Genomic DNA, 21647 nt, shown 5'->3' on the forward strand with positions numbered 1-21647 from the left:
CCTGCAACTCCCCCTTTTCCTTGTGCTTTCAGTATTCAGCAACTGTTTATAACGTCTAAAATATCTCACATTCAGAATCCGCTGCTGCATTGGCTGTCCTCTTTGTTAAGTTGCAAATGCTTGGAAAATGGATGGATGGATGGATGGATGGAAATAAAGAAACGACAAATTATGTAATAGGAAAGTTTATTTTTAGCTTACCAGTACGTTTAAATACACAAAAAACTTGCAAGTGCATTCATAATGAAAAGGTAACTGGAAAATGCCGCTTTTAAAGTAGTATGAAAAATATGAAGTGCATGAATATATTTAATGATGTTAATTGTCTTTCTACAATGTAATTTAAATAGATGATTTCATGTCAAAGATGATGCTATATATATATGTATATATATAGCAAGCCAAAAACCGTTTTTGAAGACTTTAATTCAATACATGCCCATCGATACTTAATGTTATACCTTGCAAACCTTATTTAAATATACATACATATCCTTTGCAGACCATTTTTACAAAGCCATTGTTCAGATATTCATATTAAAATACATGTATGTAGTGAAACTATTCATTATGTACTGTACATTGAGTTCTATTTTAAATATGGAAGATGCCACTGCTAAATTAATGGTATACATCATTGTTTTTTAACCAGAGTACAGCAACTGAATATTATTACTGCGTAATGTTGACACCGATGGACCAAAAGGCTTTCAGTCATTACAAATACTGATGCATACAATTCAACAGGATATTATCGAAAAGATCAACTGAGTCAAATAATCCTCCAGATTATTTGATTTAGCTAACTGTATTATATTGATATTTATGAATTTTGACATTTTTGTCAAACATTCATATCAAATCCATATTAAACAAGTTGTTTACAAAATGTAAATATGATATTGTGTAAAGCATTTTTGTGACAAACAAGAAACACATTTTTTCTTGCCTATACACCTGGAAAAAAAACACAAAACTCTGTATGAAAACACTATATAACAGTTTTGGTAAATTCCACATATAACTGTGGTGAAGGCGTTACACTGTTAATAATATTTACACGTATGTATGTTAAACAGTCATCATGTATTCTTTCTCACACACTACTAAATTGCTATAGATTTAATCTATATGGAACTAAAATGGCAAAATGAAATCATATATTTTAGTGTTCTATCAAGTTTCACGAGGTGCCTATTCAATATAGAGGGCCAAATGGTACTTTCTCATTTAAACGTTAGCAGCAGATTGTGTGATTAATTGCAGCTGTTGTTAGAAATTAAGATTTAAATAGTTCTAATAACAGTTAATATAACAATATTTAATGACAGGTGAGGTTCCTTAAGTTTACATTCTATTATCACTTGAATATGCCCTTGTTACACCAGAAAGTCCAATGAGTTAAATCTATATTTCTTACATGTTTTTGCAAAAGAAATTCAAATAGTACTGAATGTACTGTATAATGATAGAATATCATAAAATTGTAAAATGTCAACAAATATTTCAGCATTTAGCTGCCATAATTAAACAGACTTATACTATTTACCAAGGAAATTGTAGCAGAATGAAAAGAATACATGTTAATGTTGAAACCCAGAAAGCTTCTTATACATATACTGTGTTATCATGCTCATACTTTGATGGGTTTAATAGCCATTCCACCAAGATTAAGTCATTATTCATGCTTAATATTGCATAGAGATCTTAGCCTATTCTACAGAAAAGAAAGCAGGACCAGTAGGAATTTCCTAAAGTCATACGTGTTGGTGCTACAGCAATGGAGAAATGAACTGTGTTAGAAGGACTCTCCCATCATAGCTACAAACTAGAAGCTACAGGTATCTATACATTTTGTCAGTATAGTGCAACATATCAGAGGATTGAGTTTAAGCATTACATCTCCACTAGGTGGTGCTAGCAACTTCCAGAAGATGAACAGATAGAGCGACACATGTTTAGGGCTGATGTCTCTGGTTCTGTCTCATCCTCCATGCCTTGCTCTGCCTTATCAGTAGCTTCTACCTCACCTTCCCCTCTGGACAAAAGGCTCTCCTCCTGGCTCTTTTTCAATCTGAAACACATGTAAAGAAATTAAGATGGAATGTATCAGTGATGTAGCCAGAAAATCGAGTTTGGGTTGCCAGAGGAAAACAACTCAAGCACAATAAAGTAATACGTAGCTATAATGAACATTGCTTAATTTCTTATTGGCCATGCATATGACCACTGTTATATTGTAGTTAGGGTAGTTACTATAAATCTGCAGAAACAGGGGACACCACCCCCGATAAAATTTGCCGAATTCTATTGCTGAGCCAGTCCAAGCCATATCAAACCATATCAGAAAAATTTCTACTCCAGTTGTGATATAAAGAATGACAAAGGATGACAGATCATGAAGGTTCTGTCCCTTTTCCATTCCAGGAATCATCAAAATCAAAGACCCAACCTTGAACCCAACCATTGTGATATTGAATTTCTGGATTGATTAAGCACTGCGTCTTCAAATGGTAAATGATGGTTCTATAAAGAGATTATTCATAAAGCAGTTTTTTTCCGTAAATTTTGTAAAAGCAAAACAACAATATTAAGTACACATGTCCAATCATTTTTCTCTGTTTCTGCAGAGATTTCCCCAGTGGGCCCTAGAGTCATTAGTCTGATATGAAAAATATTTCATCTCTGCAGTCTTCAGTCATTAACATTCTACAGCTCTATGACTAGCTGGCTACCTGGAAACTATTCCATGGTATCAGCACTTCAGTAACTAATCACAAGTAGATTACCCTCCACCACATTCATTTTCTAAAAAAAAAAATTCTGTCACCACCTTACTGTCAAAATCGCAGCAAGGCCTTTTATTACAGTGGAATGAAGAATAAATCCAGCCAGCTTTTCCTTCATTCTTACTTGGCACAACACTGGAAAAATCACATGTGTTGGAAAGGGGAGCCATGTTTACTGAATTCTAAATGGGGCATCGTGTCCTACTTTTTTTTTTTCTATGAAAACACTGGGGATCCCATTAGAATGAAGTCATGTAGATGTCTATAGACAACAGCATGTTGCTGTTATGAAATACTCTGAATTTTCTTACTTCTCTCTGTTGAAGATCTTAAACTCTTGCTGCACTACTTCGAGATACTCTTGAAGATAGTCACTCTCCTAGGTACAGAGAAGGTATAATTATTGCAAAACATCCCAAAGCATTACAAGAGTAACAATTCCGAAGACAGATATACTATGGCTATTAAATGTTTAAATGTCAAGACTGTTAATAAAAGGAATGCAATTATTAGTGAATGAAAATCATAATCATTAAAAAAATATAAAGTAATGGATACCAGTTTCTTGGTCCCCATAAGGGAAAACTCAATTTAACAAAAATCTGACTGCAATGAAAAAACTAAAAATGCAAAAACTCTTATATTTTGCTTGGTTACTTATGGTTATGGTTCAGACTGGTAGGGGTTAAGGTTGTCATAGGTAGCGTTAGCATTTCTCCCATAGAAATGAATGAGCGGTCCCCATAAGGACATGTTTACCTGACGTGCGTGCATGTGTGTGTGTGTGTGTGTGTGTCTGTGTGGTGGGGGGGGGAATAAACCCAAGCAGCCTAGGACCCAAGGCATTGGAATAGCAGTCAATAGCAGACCACATACAGGCACGCACTCATGCACTATGTGCAACTCAGAGATACCAATCAGCCTAACTTCACATCTATGGACTGTAGAAGGAAATCAGTATATGCCAAGGAGACCTGGGAGAACATGCAAATCACATACACCCACTGCAGAGGCAGGAATCAAAACCTTTGAGGTGTGAAGAAACAGTGCTGCCCGCATAACTGTTAGCATCGCTGTTACATTTCTGCTGCAGAACTCTGCATCTATGTTTAGCATATAAGACCATGCACAAATATGTGCATTGTTACTTCAAAGCCATTTGTAGATTCTACAATAGAAAACAAAATTGGTGAATTTGATGGAAAGGTCAATTCAATACTTTATGTTAAATTACTTGTCCCTCAAGAATAACTGCAGGAAAATGTATTTCCAATTATTTAGTCGTATTTAAGGCTTGTGTACATGTGGTTTTTATGACAACCCTCTTTCCTAATAACTAACAACATTAGAGATTTAAGCCTCTTCTTTTGGTCCAATACATGTTGAGGTAGAGATCTCATGAGTTTTTTCATGCTACTCACAGACTGGGAGTCTTTACTGTTATCTCGAGACCTGTTCTTGGCGAGACGCTTTTTCTTTTTGTGAAGAGGTCGGGATTCCAGAATCATTTCCTCTAGCTCAAAAGTTGGATCGCAGTGCAGACGACCTTTCTGTAATAGTAAGACATACAGAAATCATCTACGGAAGCTTTGTAATGAAGCTCTATATACAAATATATATATTACAATTAAAATATCACAATTAAACATCTGTGATTCTGCTTATGTGTTTGTGTAAGAATGTGGCTGTTTTGGTCATGCTTACATTAGGTACAAACCCTGGCTCCACCTTCTTCTCATAAACAGCGTCCCAGTTGACATCTAGCAGGTAAGGTGATGCTTGCATGTGGGAGAGGCAGGAGTAACGATGCTCGGGGTTGACAGTCAGCAGCTGTGGAGTGCAAGCAGCGTTTTATTAATACCTTTTCCACTTCTAGAAAAGCCCATCCCCTAATAATAAAACATAACAAACCATTTTTGTTTACATTTATTTGCCTACATTTTCTCCTTGAATCTTAGTTTATTCCTTCATCTTTTCTAGTTTATGTATTACAAAAACATAAAGGAGATATAATTGGGAATGAAATTAACATCATATTTTATGGACTGACCAGTAGAGTAAATCATAAGCTAACTGGTGAAAAAAAAATGGCCCTTTAAATGTCAGCAGAACAAACAAATGAAAATCATTAACTAAAATATGATTGTTTCCTTGGGGAAAGATTCTTAGATTCCTAGTGGAATCTCCAATTAACATGTTTCAGAAAACATTACATGAAGTCCACCTTATTGTGTTTAGGTTTGCCAATAAATGAAACACATATTTTGCCAAAGGACTTGCCATATTTCACTTTTTTTGTGATTTTCGGTGTGGTGTCATTGTCGGTGCCGCACGTGTATCTGAGAAACAGCCGCCATCCTGAGAATTTCACAAACTTACAGTGCTTAGAGTTTACAGAGGATAGTGAAAAATACAAAAAACACTGAGTCAGCGGCAGTTCTCTAGGTGAAAACACCCTGTTAATGAGAGAGGTCAGGGGAGACTGGCTGGACTCATTAAAGCTAAAATGCCAAAAATAGCAGCTCAGTACAACAACGGTGTGCAAAAAGCTTCTCTGCTACCCACAGCTCAATTACCTTTGTAACAGCTCTGGAGGAAAAAGTGGGTCCTACCTGGTAACTGATTTACAATCTCAAACAAGTGCATAATTTTAATAATATACAATATTATAGTAATGTATAATACATGCAGTGTATGTATATATATATATATATATATATATATATATATATATATACACACACACACACACACAACACCATATGGACAAAATTATTGAGACACACAGAAAAAAGTACCAATTCGTACCATTGGGGTACATTAATGTTCTTTGTACCTTGGGGAACAAAACTGTGCCAGGGCTGTACCCTGTTTTCTTAAAGTGTATATATAGTGTTTTATTAGAATAAAACTGCATAATATTAAAATTAAAAAAACATATATGGGAAACATAGCGATATTATACAATCTAGAGAAATAATGTGAAGCTCAGTCTTTGGAAAGGCATGGTAGGGACTGTGTCTCACACCTCTTGGACCTGGGTTCGAGTCTCTGCCAGGATTCTGTATCTGTGGAGTTTGCATGTTCTCCCCATGTCATTGTGGGGTTTTCTCTAGGTACTCTGGTTTCTCTCCCCCCCCCCCCCCCCCAGTCCAAAAACATGTTGAAGTTAATTAGATTTACCAGATTGCCCATAGGTGTGAATGGCATGTTCCCTACAATGGGTTAGTGCCCCATGCTTGGTTGTTCCCTGCCTTGTGCCTTTAGACTCTGGACCCCCTGTGACCCTGAATGGGGCAAGTGGTTTCAGAAGATGGATGGATAGAGACCTCAGTCTTACCTTCCTCATCAGAGCCACAAGACCTTTAGGCCAGGCAGGGCAGTACTGCACACTCACTGTGCTGAACAACTGGATAAGAGACTCCACTGAGTTACTGGAATGGATTTCATAGGGCCTCTGAGAGTTTAGACAGTAATAAAGAGAGAAAATCCATCATTTCAAAGATCTGTTGTTTTGAAAAGTTGAAGTATAATAAACCGTTACGTTTTTATGTACTAATAATGGATTGCCATACAGTCTTGTTATGTGCCTTGGGGCAAATGTGTTGTGAAAGTCGCTATATACAACTGATACAAATGCTTACCCATCCCCTGAAGATTTCAAAAACAGTGACTCCTAGTGACCACCAATCCACCTGAAAGGCATAGCCAGCTCCCCCTGTCATAAAGGACTGGAATATTTCTGGGGCTGTTTAGGAAAATTAAAATGAGCATTAAGATAAAAGTAAATCGAAATCAGAAGAAGCAGTTTGCATTCTCATACAATTTCAGCTTATTGAAGAAACTGGATTAGAATATCTAATTTGCATTGAAATGATAAATAGAGCTAAATTCACAATGCATAAATACATAAAAGCAACATAATTCCCTTCGTAAATAAAAGTAATCAATTTCCCTGGAGACCTGAGACCTGACACAGGACCGAGCACTTAAATCTGAAAAGTGTTTCTCATATAAGCCCTGACTTTGCATAACAGAATTATAAAATGTTTGACGGTTATTGTAAGAATATAGGGCATAATCCTGTATTCATTTACTACAGTATATTCTTCACTCTTTATAACAGTACAATAAGTGCCCCCCCCCCCCATAGTGGCATGTTACCCATATAAGGCTTGGTTCCAGCCATGGCAGTGGCCCTCTCCCCATCCTTTATAATTGTTGCAACATTGAAGTCTGTAAGATGAGCATGCCCTGTAAAAAAAGAGATCACAAGAATGCATATATATATATTTTTTGATATTAAAGTGTTAATATATGTGCTTGCCAATTAAGTATTGCTGGTTTTATGAAAACCAAAACATCAAAATGATTATAATAAACATGTGAAATCATAACCATCATCGAAAATGAAATAATTTCAAACATAACATTTAGTTATGAATCCACACTCAAACCTATACATATCTATACGGTATTTTGCACCTGTACTTTACCTGTACTCTCTTAAAATGCAAGATTCTTTATATAAGAGAGAGAAGATACATTAAAAATACAGATACAGAAAAGTAAATAATAAATGCACAAAATATATGTTTATTATCGTTATCAAGTATAATTGGTATGATAAGATATGCATAAGCTAAGCTTACATCTGCTATGTTCAGTCAGGATTTTTCAGCTCTAAAATAAAGTTTTTTTTTCCCTTTGCATTGCAGTGTACTAAGTTTTGCCTATATTTTGATCAGACTGGGCTGCTCCTGTGCAGTCTGTGCTCTCTCTCCTTCACTGTCCTATTGTCCTCCTGTCACGTCAGCACAAGCCTGCAGAGCACAAACACCCACCGCGCTCGGAGTTAGCAGGAACACTAGCTATTTGACTTTTTCTTTTTTTTTTTTATGAAAACAAATAACTTTAAAAATTTCACAAAACAAATATCTGTAAAAGAAAAACTAACTCACTATTGTGCTTATCCAAATACCAGATAAGGCGTATTTTACATTTGTTGCAGCTACATTTATATCACTCCAAATCAGTGGAATCAGTTGGGTAGGAATTAGAGGTAGAATTCCACAGAAGGGAAAGAATGATGCAGGAACCTATGATATGGTGTATTTTAAAGTTTTTAAAGTGAATATAGTACTATAGAAAATAGCATCTGACAGCTTAGAACATTTTACAGTAATTTGCCCATATAGCAGATGGAGAGATACAGAAAGCTGCATTAAATAGAACACTGTGCCCTTGAATTTTAGTCCCATTAGCTTTAAAGTATAGTGGCAGTTCCATGTGATGCCATTTGGGCTGTGCAATGCTGCTGTATTATATATTATCTGTAGCAGATAGAAACAGAATCTCAGTCAGGGATGAGAATAAGCAACTTGCTGTTTCTTGCCTGATGTACATTCCATATACTGTATTGGATCTCTTCCTTCTGTTTTAGAGTTCATAGTCCCTGAATGTATTTGTTTACCACACCAACAGAACATACAGCAATACAGGTGTTTATTGCCATTACTGCAAAAACACAAATTCAATGCTAAGGTTGATCAGGCACAAATATGTGGAGAAGGGTAATCCAATTAAGTATTACAGAGAAGGCAGGCCTAAGTCATACACAGAAAACCCCATTAACTAAAGGCTCAGGCTGCAGCTTGGGAAGAGGTAACACAACATGGCATGGCAGCCAACATAACTACATTAGGGACTTATATATAGAAACAGGTAACAACACAGATAAACAATGATTAGGAAATAGGATTTCTACATTCATTATTCTGTTATGGGGGGGTATGCGAGGTGTGAAATGTACACATATGCTTGTTAACACATTGCATGTAGAAAACAATACATTTCTGGAGAGAAGGAAAATGATTCCTCACCTTGTTCATCCAGTAGGATGTTGTCTGGTTTAACATCCCTTAAAGGGGGCGGAAAATAGCATGGTAAATTGTTACAACTAGAAAATTTTAACTGCTATTCAAATAGTTTGACTTTATCACTTTTGGTTTTTGAGTACACGTCCTTAAGTCAACATTTATTGCTTAACTGGAGCCACTGGTGCAAGTAGCAAATGGCATTTAATTCCTGCAACTGGGAGATTGAGTTCTGAAAGCCAGTGTCAAGTGTAAGTACTGTCTGCAGAGTATAACTCCCAGTTGGAAAAGCAGTAAGTATGAGATTGGGCTGTTAGTAAGAGGAGTAAGAGGAGGTCAAGTTTTTAAATAGCACTTTTACCCATAGAAATGCAGATCTGGAGTATTGTGCAAAAGGCTGTCAAAGAATGTTTAAAGCTATTTTGTAGAGAGTTACTATATATATACTGATATTTTGTTGGATGACTAGGGAGCATGAATGGAAAGTTTGAATCTTCTAATAATATGGTGTAGGTTTGCTTCTGCAATTCAAAAGTGATTTCCTTTCCTGTGTGGTTTGCAATGATCCAGCATCCCATTTAGGCTGTCCCCTGGCATTGAGCCCTTTACTGGCTGGGATAGCCTCTACTATATAAGCCAAATGGAAAATGGATGAATAAATTATGTATTTATCTTTATTGTAACACTTTATTATTGTTGTTGTTGCTGTTGTTATTATTGGTCTTGTTGTTTGTTTGTTCATTTGTTTTTTTGTAAAGCATCATTTCAGGTAATTTTATATATGACTTTAATAGCACCTCAATGGGCCAGTGTAAATGAGTCTTTGTACCTGTGGATAATATTCTGAGTCTGCAGGTAGTCAAGTGCCAGACTCATCTCACAAAGGTAGAGCTTCACTGCTTCCTCTGTGAACTGAACGTTTTGCCTTAGATGGTAGCGCAGATCTCCACCCAAAAGTAAGTCCACCACCATAAACATATCTTCTTCATCTTGGAAGGAATACCTAGGAGAAAAGAGAGCAGTCAAAAAACAAAAGTTAGAATTCACTACACTGTGAATGACTTTCTGGACCTTCAGCCATCCAAACAACAAGTCTCACTCACAGCTGATACAGTCACTTAAAATTTCAAATATCAGTATGTGCTAGCATGTAAAACAAACATTCATTTATTTGTTAATTTATTTGTTTTAATAAAATGCTAAATGTTTTAAGCATGACATTAGCAGGCCAGGCTTCAGCTTAATAATAGCAGCATATTCACCACATTACCTCTCCCTTTCCCATCAGTATGTTTACTGAAAATGTATTTTATTCTTCTGTTTGTCAAAGCTTGCTACCTATCTGTGAAAGGCAACTTGCAGGCCAGACTGTGACAATACAATGACATCTAGACAACCAGAGAGTGTCTGCTAATCTAATAGTATTAGATTGATTGTTTTGCTAAAACCTCGCCGATTCCCCAAGAGGTCACACCTGTGGAGAAAGACTGTATGGTAACCCTCAGAATTCACTGCAATAATCTAATAGAAAGACAGAGTGACAGGCTAGTATTCTCCAGCCTGGTCCAATAGGTTTTGGAATTCAGAACATTCACACATTTCAACCACAAAACTTTCCTTATATATGCCTAAACTGCTTATAATTAAATAATAGTAAATGGATCTCTGAGTAAATGGATCCACAAACCTCATTTGTGGATATAAAGCACCACTGACATTGATATGGGTAAAGTTCAGGCCCACCAGAAGATTTTCTGAGAAGCCAGGTGCATGGTGAGTTTGGACATAGAGGGTGATGAAGTGGAAAGTGGCTGAAAACTCACTGACATAATCAGGTCAGAATGAAACATTATTTCAGGAAGCATAAAATAACCTGAATTTAGTGTGGCCTACATAAGCCTCTAAGACTGGCTACTTAACTAGCAGTGTGATCACAAAATTCCAAAACTCCAGTCCTCTGGCCCATTCTTGAACAACGGGCTCACGGCTACGGTCCTCTGTGCCATGGCTGCATTCTCTCAATGATCATTTTGAAAGGTTTCTTATATAAAAACTGCTCTCTGAATACTAGAACATTTTTTGAAAAACTCTTTTGGTAAAGTCTTATTAGGTCTGAAGGGATGGTCTTGCATTTGGCTCGTCGAAATTACAGAATGATTATTTTCATGATGATTGGTGTTTGTTGTTATACATTGTTTGTATTTGTGGCAGTGTTATTGATGAGGAAGACAGCTTTTGCCATTTGGGAATAATCATCAGTAACAAATGATCGAGCAATCAGGAAATACATCATAAAGTGGCACTTGGCAGAGCTGTGATGAAGTACCTAGAAAAAAATCTTTGAAAGTACTGACATATCACTAAGACTACAGTTGTACAGAATATGGTATTTCCTGTGTAAATTGGACTGCGAAGAAGGACAGGAAGAGTATTGATGCGTTTGAGCTTTAGTGCTGGCAAAGAATTTCAAGAATACCATTGACAGCCAAAGAAAACAAAGAAGTGGTGATTAACTCAAGCCTGAATTTTCATTTGAACCACAATCACCAGATGAATGCTTAAATCTTGTTTTGGGCACATTATGAGAAAATCGTATGAAAATTCATTTTGAATGATTTACCTAAGAATGCTTTCCTGAGTGGTTTATAAGTTACATTCACCCCTTACTGCTATAACATTCTAATATAATAGACATGATCCCTTATATTATGCACAATTGTAAATAGTAAAATAATAATTAACATGGCTTATGGAATAAATGGGGTTGAGACCAATAAATACCTAAACAAAAGTAAATTTATACTAAATTTTATATTTTCATATATGTTTATAGGTTTTCATATAAGTATATAGGTTTTTCTTAAATATATAAGAATGTCTCAAAACTTGTACATATTTTTACAAATACTTCCAAAACAAGTAGATGTTGCACAAACCAAGCTAAGTATATAATATATAGATATATAATCCCTTTATATGTTAAAATACAGATATTTCATAATTAAGCGCTATCATAAGAACATTATAAATGTCTAGCCATATAACTTCTGCAGAATTTCTGAACTCAGTCCAGCAGGCCACAGAAATGTACACTGCTGTTTCAACAAATGCTTATTATTGGATACTAATTTATCAGCAAATTCAGTTTCACTTAAAATATATACTTTTTTACTTTTCAAGATGTACTTTTTTAACAACTTTTACCAGAACATAAAAAAAAAATCGTTTGAAAAATGCAATTGTACAAAGTATAAATTGAATAAAGTATGCTGCCATAAAAGCTTACATGCACCGTGGCCCTCAGAAAATAGAACTGGCCTTAGAATAATTTACCAAAGAATGCCTTCAATTCTGTTGACACTTTCATTTGAATAAACTAGAGGCACAACATGCAAAACACAAAAAAGAAGAGGTGAAAAACACAGGATAGTCACCAGAGGTTTACTAAAAAAACATGTTCAATTTCCTGTAGGATCTCTAGCTCTCTAAAGACGTTTCGGACCTCGTCTCTCTCTATGCACTGCTGTTTGTTCATATACTTCATGGCGTACATCTTCTCTGTGTCTCTCTTCTGTACGATGCACACCTACAGGTGGAAGAAATACAGCTTTGTTAATTTCCTGCAAAATAAAGGACTAGCTCAGCGATTCTTTATAGTACCAAATGATGCATATTAAATTTAATCATGATCATCAAAAGCTGTACTGTTCATCCAGCCACTTTCTATACCCGCTTGTCCCATTCAGGGTCGGGGGTTCCGGAGCCTATCCCAGAAGCTATGGGCACAGGGCAGGTAATAATCCAGGACTGGGTGCCAGCTCCTCACAGGGCGTTGCATTATTCAGGTTATGAATATATGTTGGTCATAATTTCGGTGTGTGGGACACAGTAATTGCAGTGACCTGTTAATCTGATTCACAGCCCCTGTGTAAACCATTACTACATTCCACATTGTAACTATAATGATAGATTGCTTTTGGAGAAAACTGAATACATGCATACAGTTTTTGATGTAAGTTCTGCAAAAATGCTTGCTTTCTGTGTACGCAGGACATAAAAACACACTACCCTTAATGCGTTTTAGGAGAAATTAACATTATTTTAATTATTGAGCACATAAGAGCGCACTCGGTTTAACAAATATTTTTTAGAACACAAATTTTTAGGGGATCTCCTCTTTAGGTCATTTGTTAAATAAGATTACAGGACTATTGTCTACAAATGTTTAAGCCATTCTTTTGTTGTAAGTCTTTGTACTTCATATTACAGATGTGTCAAAATTCAGCGATGGGTAGCAGGTGTTGCAACAAAATAGCTTTTACTTGGAGCTGTTCACCTTCTCCTCTATCCTGACCATAGCTTGCTTGTTCCCGCCATATCATTTGGGTTTCCAGACGCCAGGGCTCTTCAAATCTGGACCTCAATTCGAAATCTTGGCATTATTTCAGTTCTCCCATGTACTAGGTTTAATAATTACTGATTCTGATTGGCCACAGAGGATTCACACCTGTCTCACAAGTAAAGGAAGACTGGAATCAGCAGTGCTCAGACCTTGAGGATCGTGATTTGAATAACGTTGAGCTAGGGTAATTGATATCTCCAGACTGCTTGTTGTGTATGTGCTTTGCTTTCAAAACACCTTGCCTCCTTCTCAGAATGCTACCGTATCGGTGTATTGAACTGTTTGTATTGGTCCTGTTTTTAAGAAGAAAGGTTTTTACTTCTTTGGGGAATGAATGAAAAAACTACTTGGTACTCAACAGTATAAAACTTCCCTTTAAGGTTCAATAATTTATAGATCTGGTGACTGAGGAGTCCATGGAACACATTTGACTTCATCTGGTGTTTTTAAATTGAGCATTGTCATCGTTGCATATGAGAAACAGGGCCATGCATAGGGGTGGCCCCCACCCAACACAAAATAGTCAGTAGTCATAGGTGAAGGAATATGGTTTCATTCAGAGCCATTACCACAGGTGTATAAAATCAAGCACTTAGCCATGCAGTCAGGTTTACAAATGTGTGAAAAAATGGGTTGTTCTGATGTGCTTAGTGAATGCAAGCCAGGTACTCTCATAAGATGCCAGTCAGTTTGTGAAATTTCTTCCCTGCTAGATATTCCATGGTCAACTGTAAGTGGTGTTATTGCAAAGTGGAAGCATTTAGGAACAACAGGAACTCAGCCACAAAGTGACAGACCACATAAAGTGAAACTGAGGGACACAGAGTGTAAAAGTCACCAATGCTTTGTTGACTCAATAGCTGCAGAGTTCCAAACTTCCTCTGGCATTAACCCCAGCACAAAAACTGTGAGCCAGGAGCTTCATGGAGTGGGCTTCCATGGCTGAGCAGCTGCATGCAAGCCTCACATCACCAAGCACAATGCCAAGTATTGGATGGAGTGGTGTAAAGCACACTATCACTGGACTCTGGAGCAGAGGAAATGTGTTTTGTGGAGTGAGGAATCACGCTTCTCTGTCTGGCAGTCTGATGGATGAGTCTGGATTTGGCAGATCCCAGGAGAACTTTACCTGCCTGACTGTATTATACAAACTGTAAAGTTTGGTGGAGGAGGGATAATGGTATGGGATTGTTTGTTGAGGGGTTGGGTTAGGCCCCTTAGTTCCAGTGAAGGGAACTCTTAATGCTTCAACATACTAAGATATTCTGAACAATTCTATATTCCCAACTTTGAGGAAGGGCCTTTCCTGTTCCAGCATGACTGAGCCCCAGTGCACAAAGCAAGGTCCATAAAGACATGGTTGGGTTGAGTGGGAGAACTTGACTGGTCTAGATCCCTGACCTCAACCCCTTCAAACACCTTTGGGATGAACTGAAACAGAGAATGCGATCCAGGCCTTCACGTCCATCATAAGTGCCTGACCTCACAAATGCTCTTCTGGATGAATGGGCAAAAATTTCCTTGTGGAAAGCCTTCCCAGAAGAGTGGCAGCTGTTATAGCTGCAAAGGTGAGACCAGTTCCATATTGATGCCTATGGATTTAGAATGGAATGTCATAAAAGTTCCTGTAGGTGTAATGCCCAGGTGTCCGAATACTTGTGTCCATATAGTATAGTTGATACATGTTGCTAATTGGCATTTAAACTAATATGACTTACCATTGTAGCTGCCTTCATAAACATTCTACTAAGTATACTCTGCTATTTCTGCAACAAATATCTTCAAATCTATTAGATTTTCTAAAATTTATCCAGTAAGGGTTCATGGAGAAGGGGGTCCTGGAGCCAATCCCAGACAACTTCAGGCACAAAAAAGGGGAACACCCTAAATGAGATGCCAGACAATCACAGGGCACTCTCACTATTGTCATTCGTCAATTTAGAGAGCCGTAACATGTAGACTGCAAACTCAAAGAATAGGATAGTCTTAATGATCTAACCTACCTATCTCAGGCATTATGCCGCACAAGGCCGGGATTCAACCTGAATGGGATTCCAGTGGTTCGCAGGACAAATACACACAATACATACAAGCACACAAAATATCATTAACAGCTCTCTCAAATCTGTATTTTATTAGTTAAAACACTTAAATACCAAAGTAGAACTTAATCAACCCAACCTTCCTATATTTCTAACTGAACTGTCTTACTATAAGATTGAATTCATAACATTCATTCATTCATTCTCCTCTTCTTATCCGGGGCCAGGTCCCTAAGCGGGGAATTCATAAAATCATTTTATAAAATATATTTCCCAGGTGTTCAATAAGATTTTCCTATTAATATAGTTATAGCTTTATGTGAGACACTTCCACACTGAGTGTTTAAATTTTTTGAGATCCTGACTGATGTAAAAAAAAAATGTAACTGTGATTAAATTAATTGACTTCCATGGCAACAGTAGTTAAAATTAATCTAAATAACAATGTGATTATTTAAGACCCATTTTAGGAAGCTACTTTACATCCATATTTAAAATAATGAGTGCATGCCAAGTTAGTGCCATCTAATTACCCACATGGTTCTCCAGTAATGGTGGTGATGCATTGCATTTAAGATTCTAAAATTACTCTCAGCCAACAGGTTATGCTTTGCTACTATCTTTGAATGGAGTGCGATCAAAAGAATATGATAGTAATTACCTTGCCGAAGCTCCCTTTCCCAATGGCTCGGAGTATTTGGAAATGGTCAAAAGTAACTGCAAGAAGAAAACAGACAGTTACTACATAGAACAATGCACTATGCAATATGTGTATTTTTTCAGTCTGTTAGAAGCAGAATTCTGGTTGTAATATGTTTGAAGTAGGAGTTTTATTTAACAATAGCAAACTATACAATCATTTTAATTCATGACCCACAGACAGTGAAATGGGGCCAGTCAAATTTGTACATATATGAAGAACATTAAAATTAACAAAAAATTATGCTTAGGAATTACACGCCCAAGCATAGTTTTAGGTTGGCCTGTGAAGAAGTTTAATCTTAACCCTCTGTTCAAATAAATATAGACTGCATGAATTTACACATGAGAATTTGAAACAGAATTGTGTATTCATTATAAAAAGGCAAATCAATTGTTGATTCCAGTTATTTCTTTACAAGTTTTGCTAATAGCTTAAAAATCGATAAGAAAGCAATATATATCTCAGGCTGGAGGCCAGAAGCCTACTCTCGACATAGTGCGAAGTGGTCCAGCATAACAACAACATTTATACAAAGTGAGTGGCATGCGAGTGGCAGAGAGCCCAATACTACATGTTTAGAAGCCTCAGTCAGACATTACTATCAAGATCCTATCTGGGTCTTTCTCCTCCCCATTCTATAAAATCAACTCATGGCCGAACCCATCTGGGTGTAAATGGGTGGTCTGCCTTCTTCTGCATAAGCATTTATTTAGGCGACACTTTACCCAATGCAATGTACAATTCAAAAAGCAGGGTCAGTCTGTCCCTGGAGCAGTCGTTGAGCAATTGCAAGGCAGGGAATAACTCAGGATGGGGCACCAACCCTTTACAGGGCCACTCACACACCCTTCACGCACACATTCACACCTACGGACAATTTGGCAATTCCAGTTCACCTCAGCATGTAAACCTCACACACAGGGAACCATGGCAGTGACTCAAAACCTATACACACACCAATGACCCAAAGCATTATGAGCAACCTGTGAAGTGAATAATGTTGACTAGTAAAAGGGTGTTTGTCAAGGTCTGGGATATATATATATAAAGTCCGTCCCTGTTCTGTGTCTTGTCCCCATTTGGCCAGCAGGTGTCACCGACCATCCTGTTCTGTCTTCTATTGTGTAGTCCCTAGAATGTATACCTGCTCCCCCAGGCCACTGTGTGGCTTAACCGGCCAAGCTGTCGGCCACTATTCCCCACTCCCCTTTGGTGGGTGTGGGTTTGAGGCTGGCTTGATTTTCTCCTAGTGCTGTTTCCCAGTTCCTCTGTTCATTAGCGTTGTTGATTCCACCTGTTTGTTGTTAACCTGTGTCCCATTTGTTTGGTTGATTCTGTTATAGTTCACCTGCCTTTTGTTAGCCTGTTATCTGAGAGTATTTAAAATACCGGAGTGTAATTAAGTGCTCGCCTGTGTTCTATTCCTTAGTGAGTCATTCTGCTAATGTTACTGTGTGTGGCTGCTGTGTGTTTCTTTGCCGGTCCTCCTAGTTCTGTTCCCTGCTTCCCATCTGTGTTACTTGTAGTTATTTCTTGCCTTTTCCATTTGCTTTTGACCCCTCATAGTCGCTGTTATTTTGTTCCTTCCCCGGTGTTCAGTTCCTTTAATAAACTCCTTGTCTCTTAGAGCCGGCAGCGCATCGTCGCCTTCTTTACGCCCACACCATGCCCCACCATCGCGACAGATATAGTAGTTAAAAAAATATTGATAAGATTGTGATCCATGAGATTTTAACAAATTTTATGGAAAATAAAAAGTGATATTAAGGTTGACCTTTCTAAATGATCATCAGTCTGCTGGTTTGACCAACATGTGTTATACCCTGGTTATTTTTGTAATTGTATTTTATGATATTCTTCATATTAGATTGGGCTTATGTTGTCCTGGAAATCATTCTGCTGCAACATATTTATATTATATTGTAACTTTTATTCAAACTTAACATAATTATAACTGAAAATTGTTCCAGCTGTATAATATCTTTTTGTGATTTCTATTTATCTATTTTCTGCTCTAGGCAATAGAAAAAATACAGGGGCGTCAGAAGCATTTTGAATGTGGTGGGGACACACTGACATAAAACTAATATTCTATGTTAAATGTGGGGGGGGTTCCAAACGAATAATTATGAAATGTGGGGAGGACACATCCCGCTCAGATTTAATGGGGGCGACGCCCATGGAAGAATATCGTGGTACCTATAAAAATGTTAAACATAAATAGGATGAAAGTTGAATCCTAAAAAATACCCAAGTGACCTCACACATTTACGGCTGTGAGTCTGTGTCTTGGCTCATTTGTATGTGTTATCTGCCTGGGCTCGCCTGGATTTCCTCACAGGGTCTAAAAACATAAGGTTAAATGAATTAGTGTCTATTTGTGGTATATTATCCGACCAAATTGTATGTTGCTTTGGAGAAAGGTGTCCACTAAATAAATAATTCCATCCATCTTCTGCTCATTCACGCACACAATCATACACTATGGGCAATTTATGAGCTCCAGCTATCCAACCTGCACATCTTTGGGATAAAATCCACACAACACGATTAGAACATGCAAACTCACACACACACAGAGCAGTGCTGCAAATCACACCCCCAATGCAGGAGAAAGTCATGCAGCGCTGCTACCCACTGAAGTCAAGTGTGCATGTGACAGGTGGTGGACTGGTATCCCATGCAGGGTGCCCAGTGCCTCGTGCCCCGTACTTACTGGGATAGGCTTACGGTGACCCTGCTTTCGATAAAGACGTTGTTACTATTTTTAATTTGTTGTTACTATTCATAACCAGCCAGTTTCAAGTGCTGAGAGAATCCCTAATGTTGATTTGCTTTGAAGGACAGCAGAATTGCAAGAAAGATGCTGTTTCACTCATATACACTAATGTGACATTAGACCAGCGAGAAAATGCAGACACACACACATATATATATATATATATATATATATATATATATATATATATATATATATATAAAACACAGATCATTATATACACATGGTTTATTTTGCTAAAGAACCAGCACTAGATCATTACACACAATGCTGACAGATTAAAGAGATGATATGAGTCCTACCTGTACCTTGTAGACTGCATACCTTCTGAATTTGATCTCCTAACATTGTACGATGGAATTTCTAACTATGAAAATTACACTAAGACCCCATATTTTTCTCCTGTCGGCCCGTCATCATTTTAATGAACAAATAATTAAAAAAAATATGACACACAAATAATTTCATGCAGATTATTCAGATTGTCAGCGCATGAAGTAAATTATCTGATTTGCTGCTCTAAGTTGCCAAAACACTGAGAATTAGTCAGCCATGGTTCTGTGGGTGTCAAGTAAAATTGAATAAATCAGTAAAACTGAGCCGTGCAAAATGAAAACCCCCTATACAAGCCACAGTGTAATCAGATATAGCTTTAATATGAGCTAACAAAAACAACTTTGTGATATTTGTAATGTAATAAACTACAAATAATTAACGGTAATTGAACACAGTTTAAGTCAAATGAGTAAAGCCCACACTTTAAATATTTTCTCAAATATTTTCTTATAACTGTTTCATCTTTACTTTTTTATATACTCATATATTTGGATATTATTAGTACTTATATTTAACATATTTTTATTTTGTTATCCTACTGCCTTGTTTGTAACACAGTCTGAAGTAGAGAAAATTTAATTTCACTCCTGCTGACCAGTACATTCATGCATGTCACAAATAAAAATCTTGAATCGTTAAATCCACACATAAAGAGATACAGGAACACATAAAGAGATACAGGAAGAAAGCAAGTGAATCACCATGGCCTGTATTCCCATAAAAGGAGGAAACATAACACATTAAAGTTCGTCAGAGAAATAATCAATAATAATACAATATATATTTAATAAAAATAATCTTTATTTGCTTATTTTCTCATTTGATGTGGGCTGGGGATATTTCAGTTTTGAATTGTACCATAATATAGTGGTATTGAACTCTTTAGGGGGGAATATTAATTGTATCTGTTCTTTACATGTTTGCTTAAAAGAACTGGGTTTGGTGCAACAAAAATGAAAAAAGCAGTGTAGATAAAAATGAATGTGTAGGCCTACTGGTAATCATAAGAAATGATCAACTACTGGATTTGATTTGTATGTTTGGTCACACCTTCTGGGTTTGAGGTTAAGCCACGCCCCTGGCACGATGCACACTGGTCTCCTCCATTTACAAACCTAACACAGCAGGACACATTGGGCTCAGTAGTTTCTAAAACATGCTGGAAGATTTGTTCCACTAAATACTTCAGTGGCCCACTGGGCTTTTTTGGTAGAACGATGTGAAGGAAATAGCATCATGAATAATATTTAACATAAAGGCTTGCTTAAAATAGTATGCATCTCACAATGTCTCTCGTGATTTAATGTGATTTTTAATTTAATATGCAGAACTCATAAACTCAATCCTCAAATCTAATAAATAGCAATGTTAACATAAAGAGATATGTGTTCTCAAATACAGTTTATTATCACTGTCCAATAAAACACAAAATTCCATTATTTCAGCAACGTTAAAAAATGCATTTTCTCAGAAAATACTTAACAAAATAAATCTAAAACAATGTAATCCAACACCCTTAGCACCACAAATAGAAACCTCTCTTTACACAGCCGTTAGTATTATACTGGTTATTAGTATTATATTATAATGGTTTAATGGTTTCAACGGCCTTACGTGGATCATCGTCAGCAAGAGAAATATGTCAGTGTCAACAAGATACGAACTAATCTCAGTTCATATTCACAATTATCAATGATTGTTGCCAGCTAGCTATCAATATTAAGTTGTTAAAATTAGCAAAATAGAGAAATCCATACAAACGACCATCATGAATACAAATACAAACATAAATACTAGCTAAACCGATGAATTCATAAAACGTGTTTTCATTAGTGAATTAGATGGTCAAATGCTATCAGTAGATAATGAACACATACCATCCAGACCATCTCTGGTTGATGAAAATGTATGTTTGCATACTTGACAGTGAGAATATACTGTAGTAAAATCTGAAGCATCTACCATGAAATATGCATAGACTGTTTCTCATTAAAAGGTTTGTGTGTTCTACAGTTTGCTTCGCTATATTGGAAGGTTTGTATCAATATGAGACCTGAATCACTGTGTAAACATGACCTAATTTTCCATCAGAAATTTTTGCTCATGAAAACAATGTAGTAGGTAACATTACTAATCTTGGGAAAACATGTTTTTATAGTTTATTTTTTTAAGAACTGCAGAGCAGACAGAGCTATATGGCCAAATGCCTTTGTATACTATAACATACATGACCTGGCCAGGATTTTGTCCATATAAGAATTGGGCTATTGTAAAACTCACAAAATGGGCGCTGGAACCAGATTGGCTGATGGTGGCCCATCCACCCATCCTTTTTCTGTAGGCACTTATCCTATTATGGGTTGCGAGGGTCCAGACCCTATCCCGGAGGTTACCGGCACAAGACAGGGAATATCCCAGGATGGGGTTCCAACCCCACACTCACACACCATTCACTGATGCATACATACCTACGGGCAATTTGGTAACTCCAATTAACTCAGCATGTTTTTGAACTTCAAGGGGAAACTGGAGTACCTGGAGGAAACCCCACGAAGACACAGGGAAAATATACAAACTCCAAGATCCATAGCGAAGACTTGAACCCTGGTCCCAGAGGTGTGAGGCAACAGTGCTCTGATGGTGGTCTTGTTTTTTATTTCACTATTCAACCTTTTGAATGAAATGAAAATCACAAGTATAAAATTTCAATTATTTTCAGA

General features: G+C 36.9%; 1 protein-coding gene across 3 annotated transcripts in view; it reads right to left on the minus strand.

Moving 5' to 3' along the window:
• Positions 1-169: 169 nt before the first annotated feature.
• Positions 170-21647, minus strand: part of LOC111858105 (serine/threonine-protein kinase 32C) — a 29982-nt gene continuing 8504 nt past the window's right edge. Inside the window, exons 2-12 of one of the 3 annotated variants that reach the window (XM_023839542.2) lie at positions 15771-15826; positions 12100-12251; positions 9495-9668; positions 8672-8709; positions 6954-7043; positions 6434-6537; positions 6130-6246; positions 4494-4619; positions 4211-4339; positions 3101-3168; positions 170-2074 (exon numbers count right to left, since the gene is read on the minus strand). In XM_023839542.2, the coding sequence (XP_023695310.1) occupies positions 1918-2074; positions 3101-3168; positions 4211-4339; positions 4494-4619; positions 6130-6246; positions 6434-6537; positions 6954-7043; positions 8672-8709; positions 9495-9668; positions 12100-12251; positions 15771-15826 (1211 nt within the window). In that variant the 3' untranslated portion in view covers positions 170-1917. Of the gene's footprint in view, positions 2075-3100; positions 3169-4210; positions 4340-4493; positions 4620-6129; positions 6247-6433; positions 6538-6953; positions 7044-7082; positions 7613-8671; positions 8710-9494; positions 9669-12099; positions 12252-15070; positions 15117-15770; positions 15827-21647 lie in introns of those variants that run through there. The other 2 variants (XM_023839552.2, XM_023839566.1) reach the window with 2 other exon arrangements.

The sequence above is a fragment of the Paramormyrops kingsleyae genome, chromosome 3 (assembly GCF_048594095.1).
Source record: "Paramormyrops kingsleyae isolate MSU_618 chromosome 3, PKINGS_0.4, whole genome shotgun sequence".
Taxonomy (NCBI): Eukaryota; Metazoa; Chordata; class Actinopteri; order Osteoglossiformes; family Mormyridae; genus Paramormyrops; species Paramormyrops kingsleyae.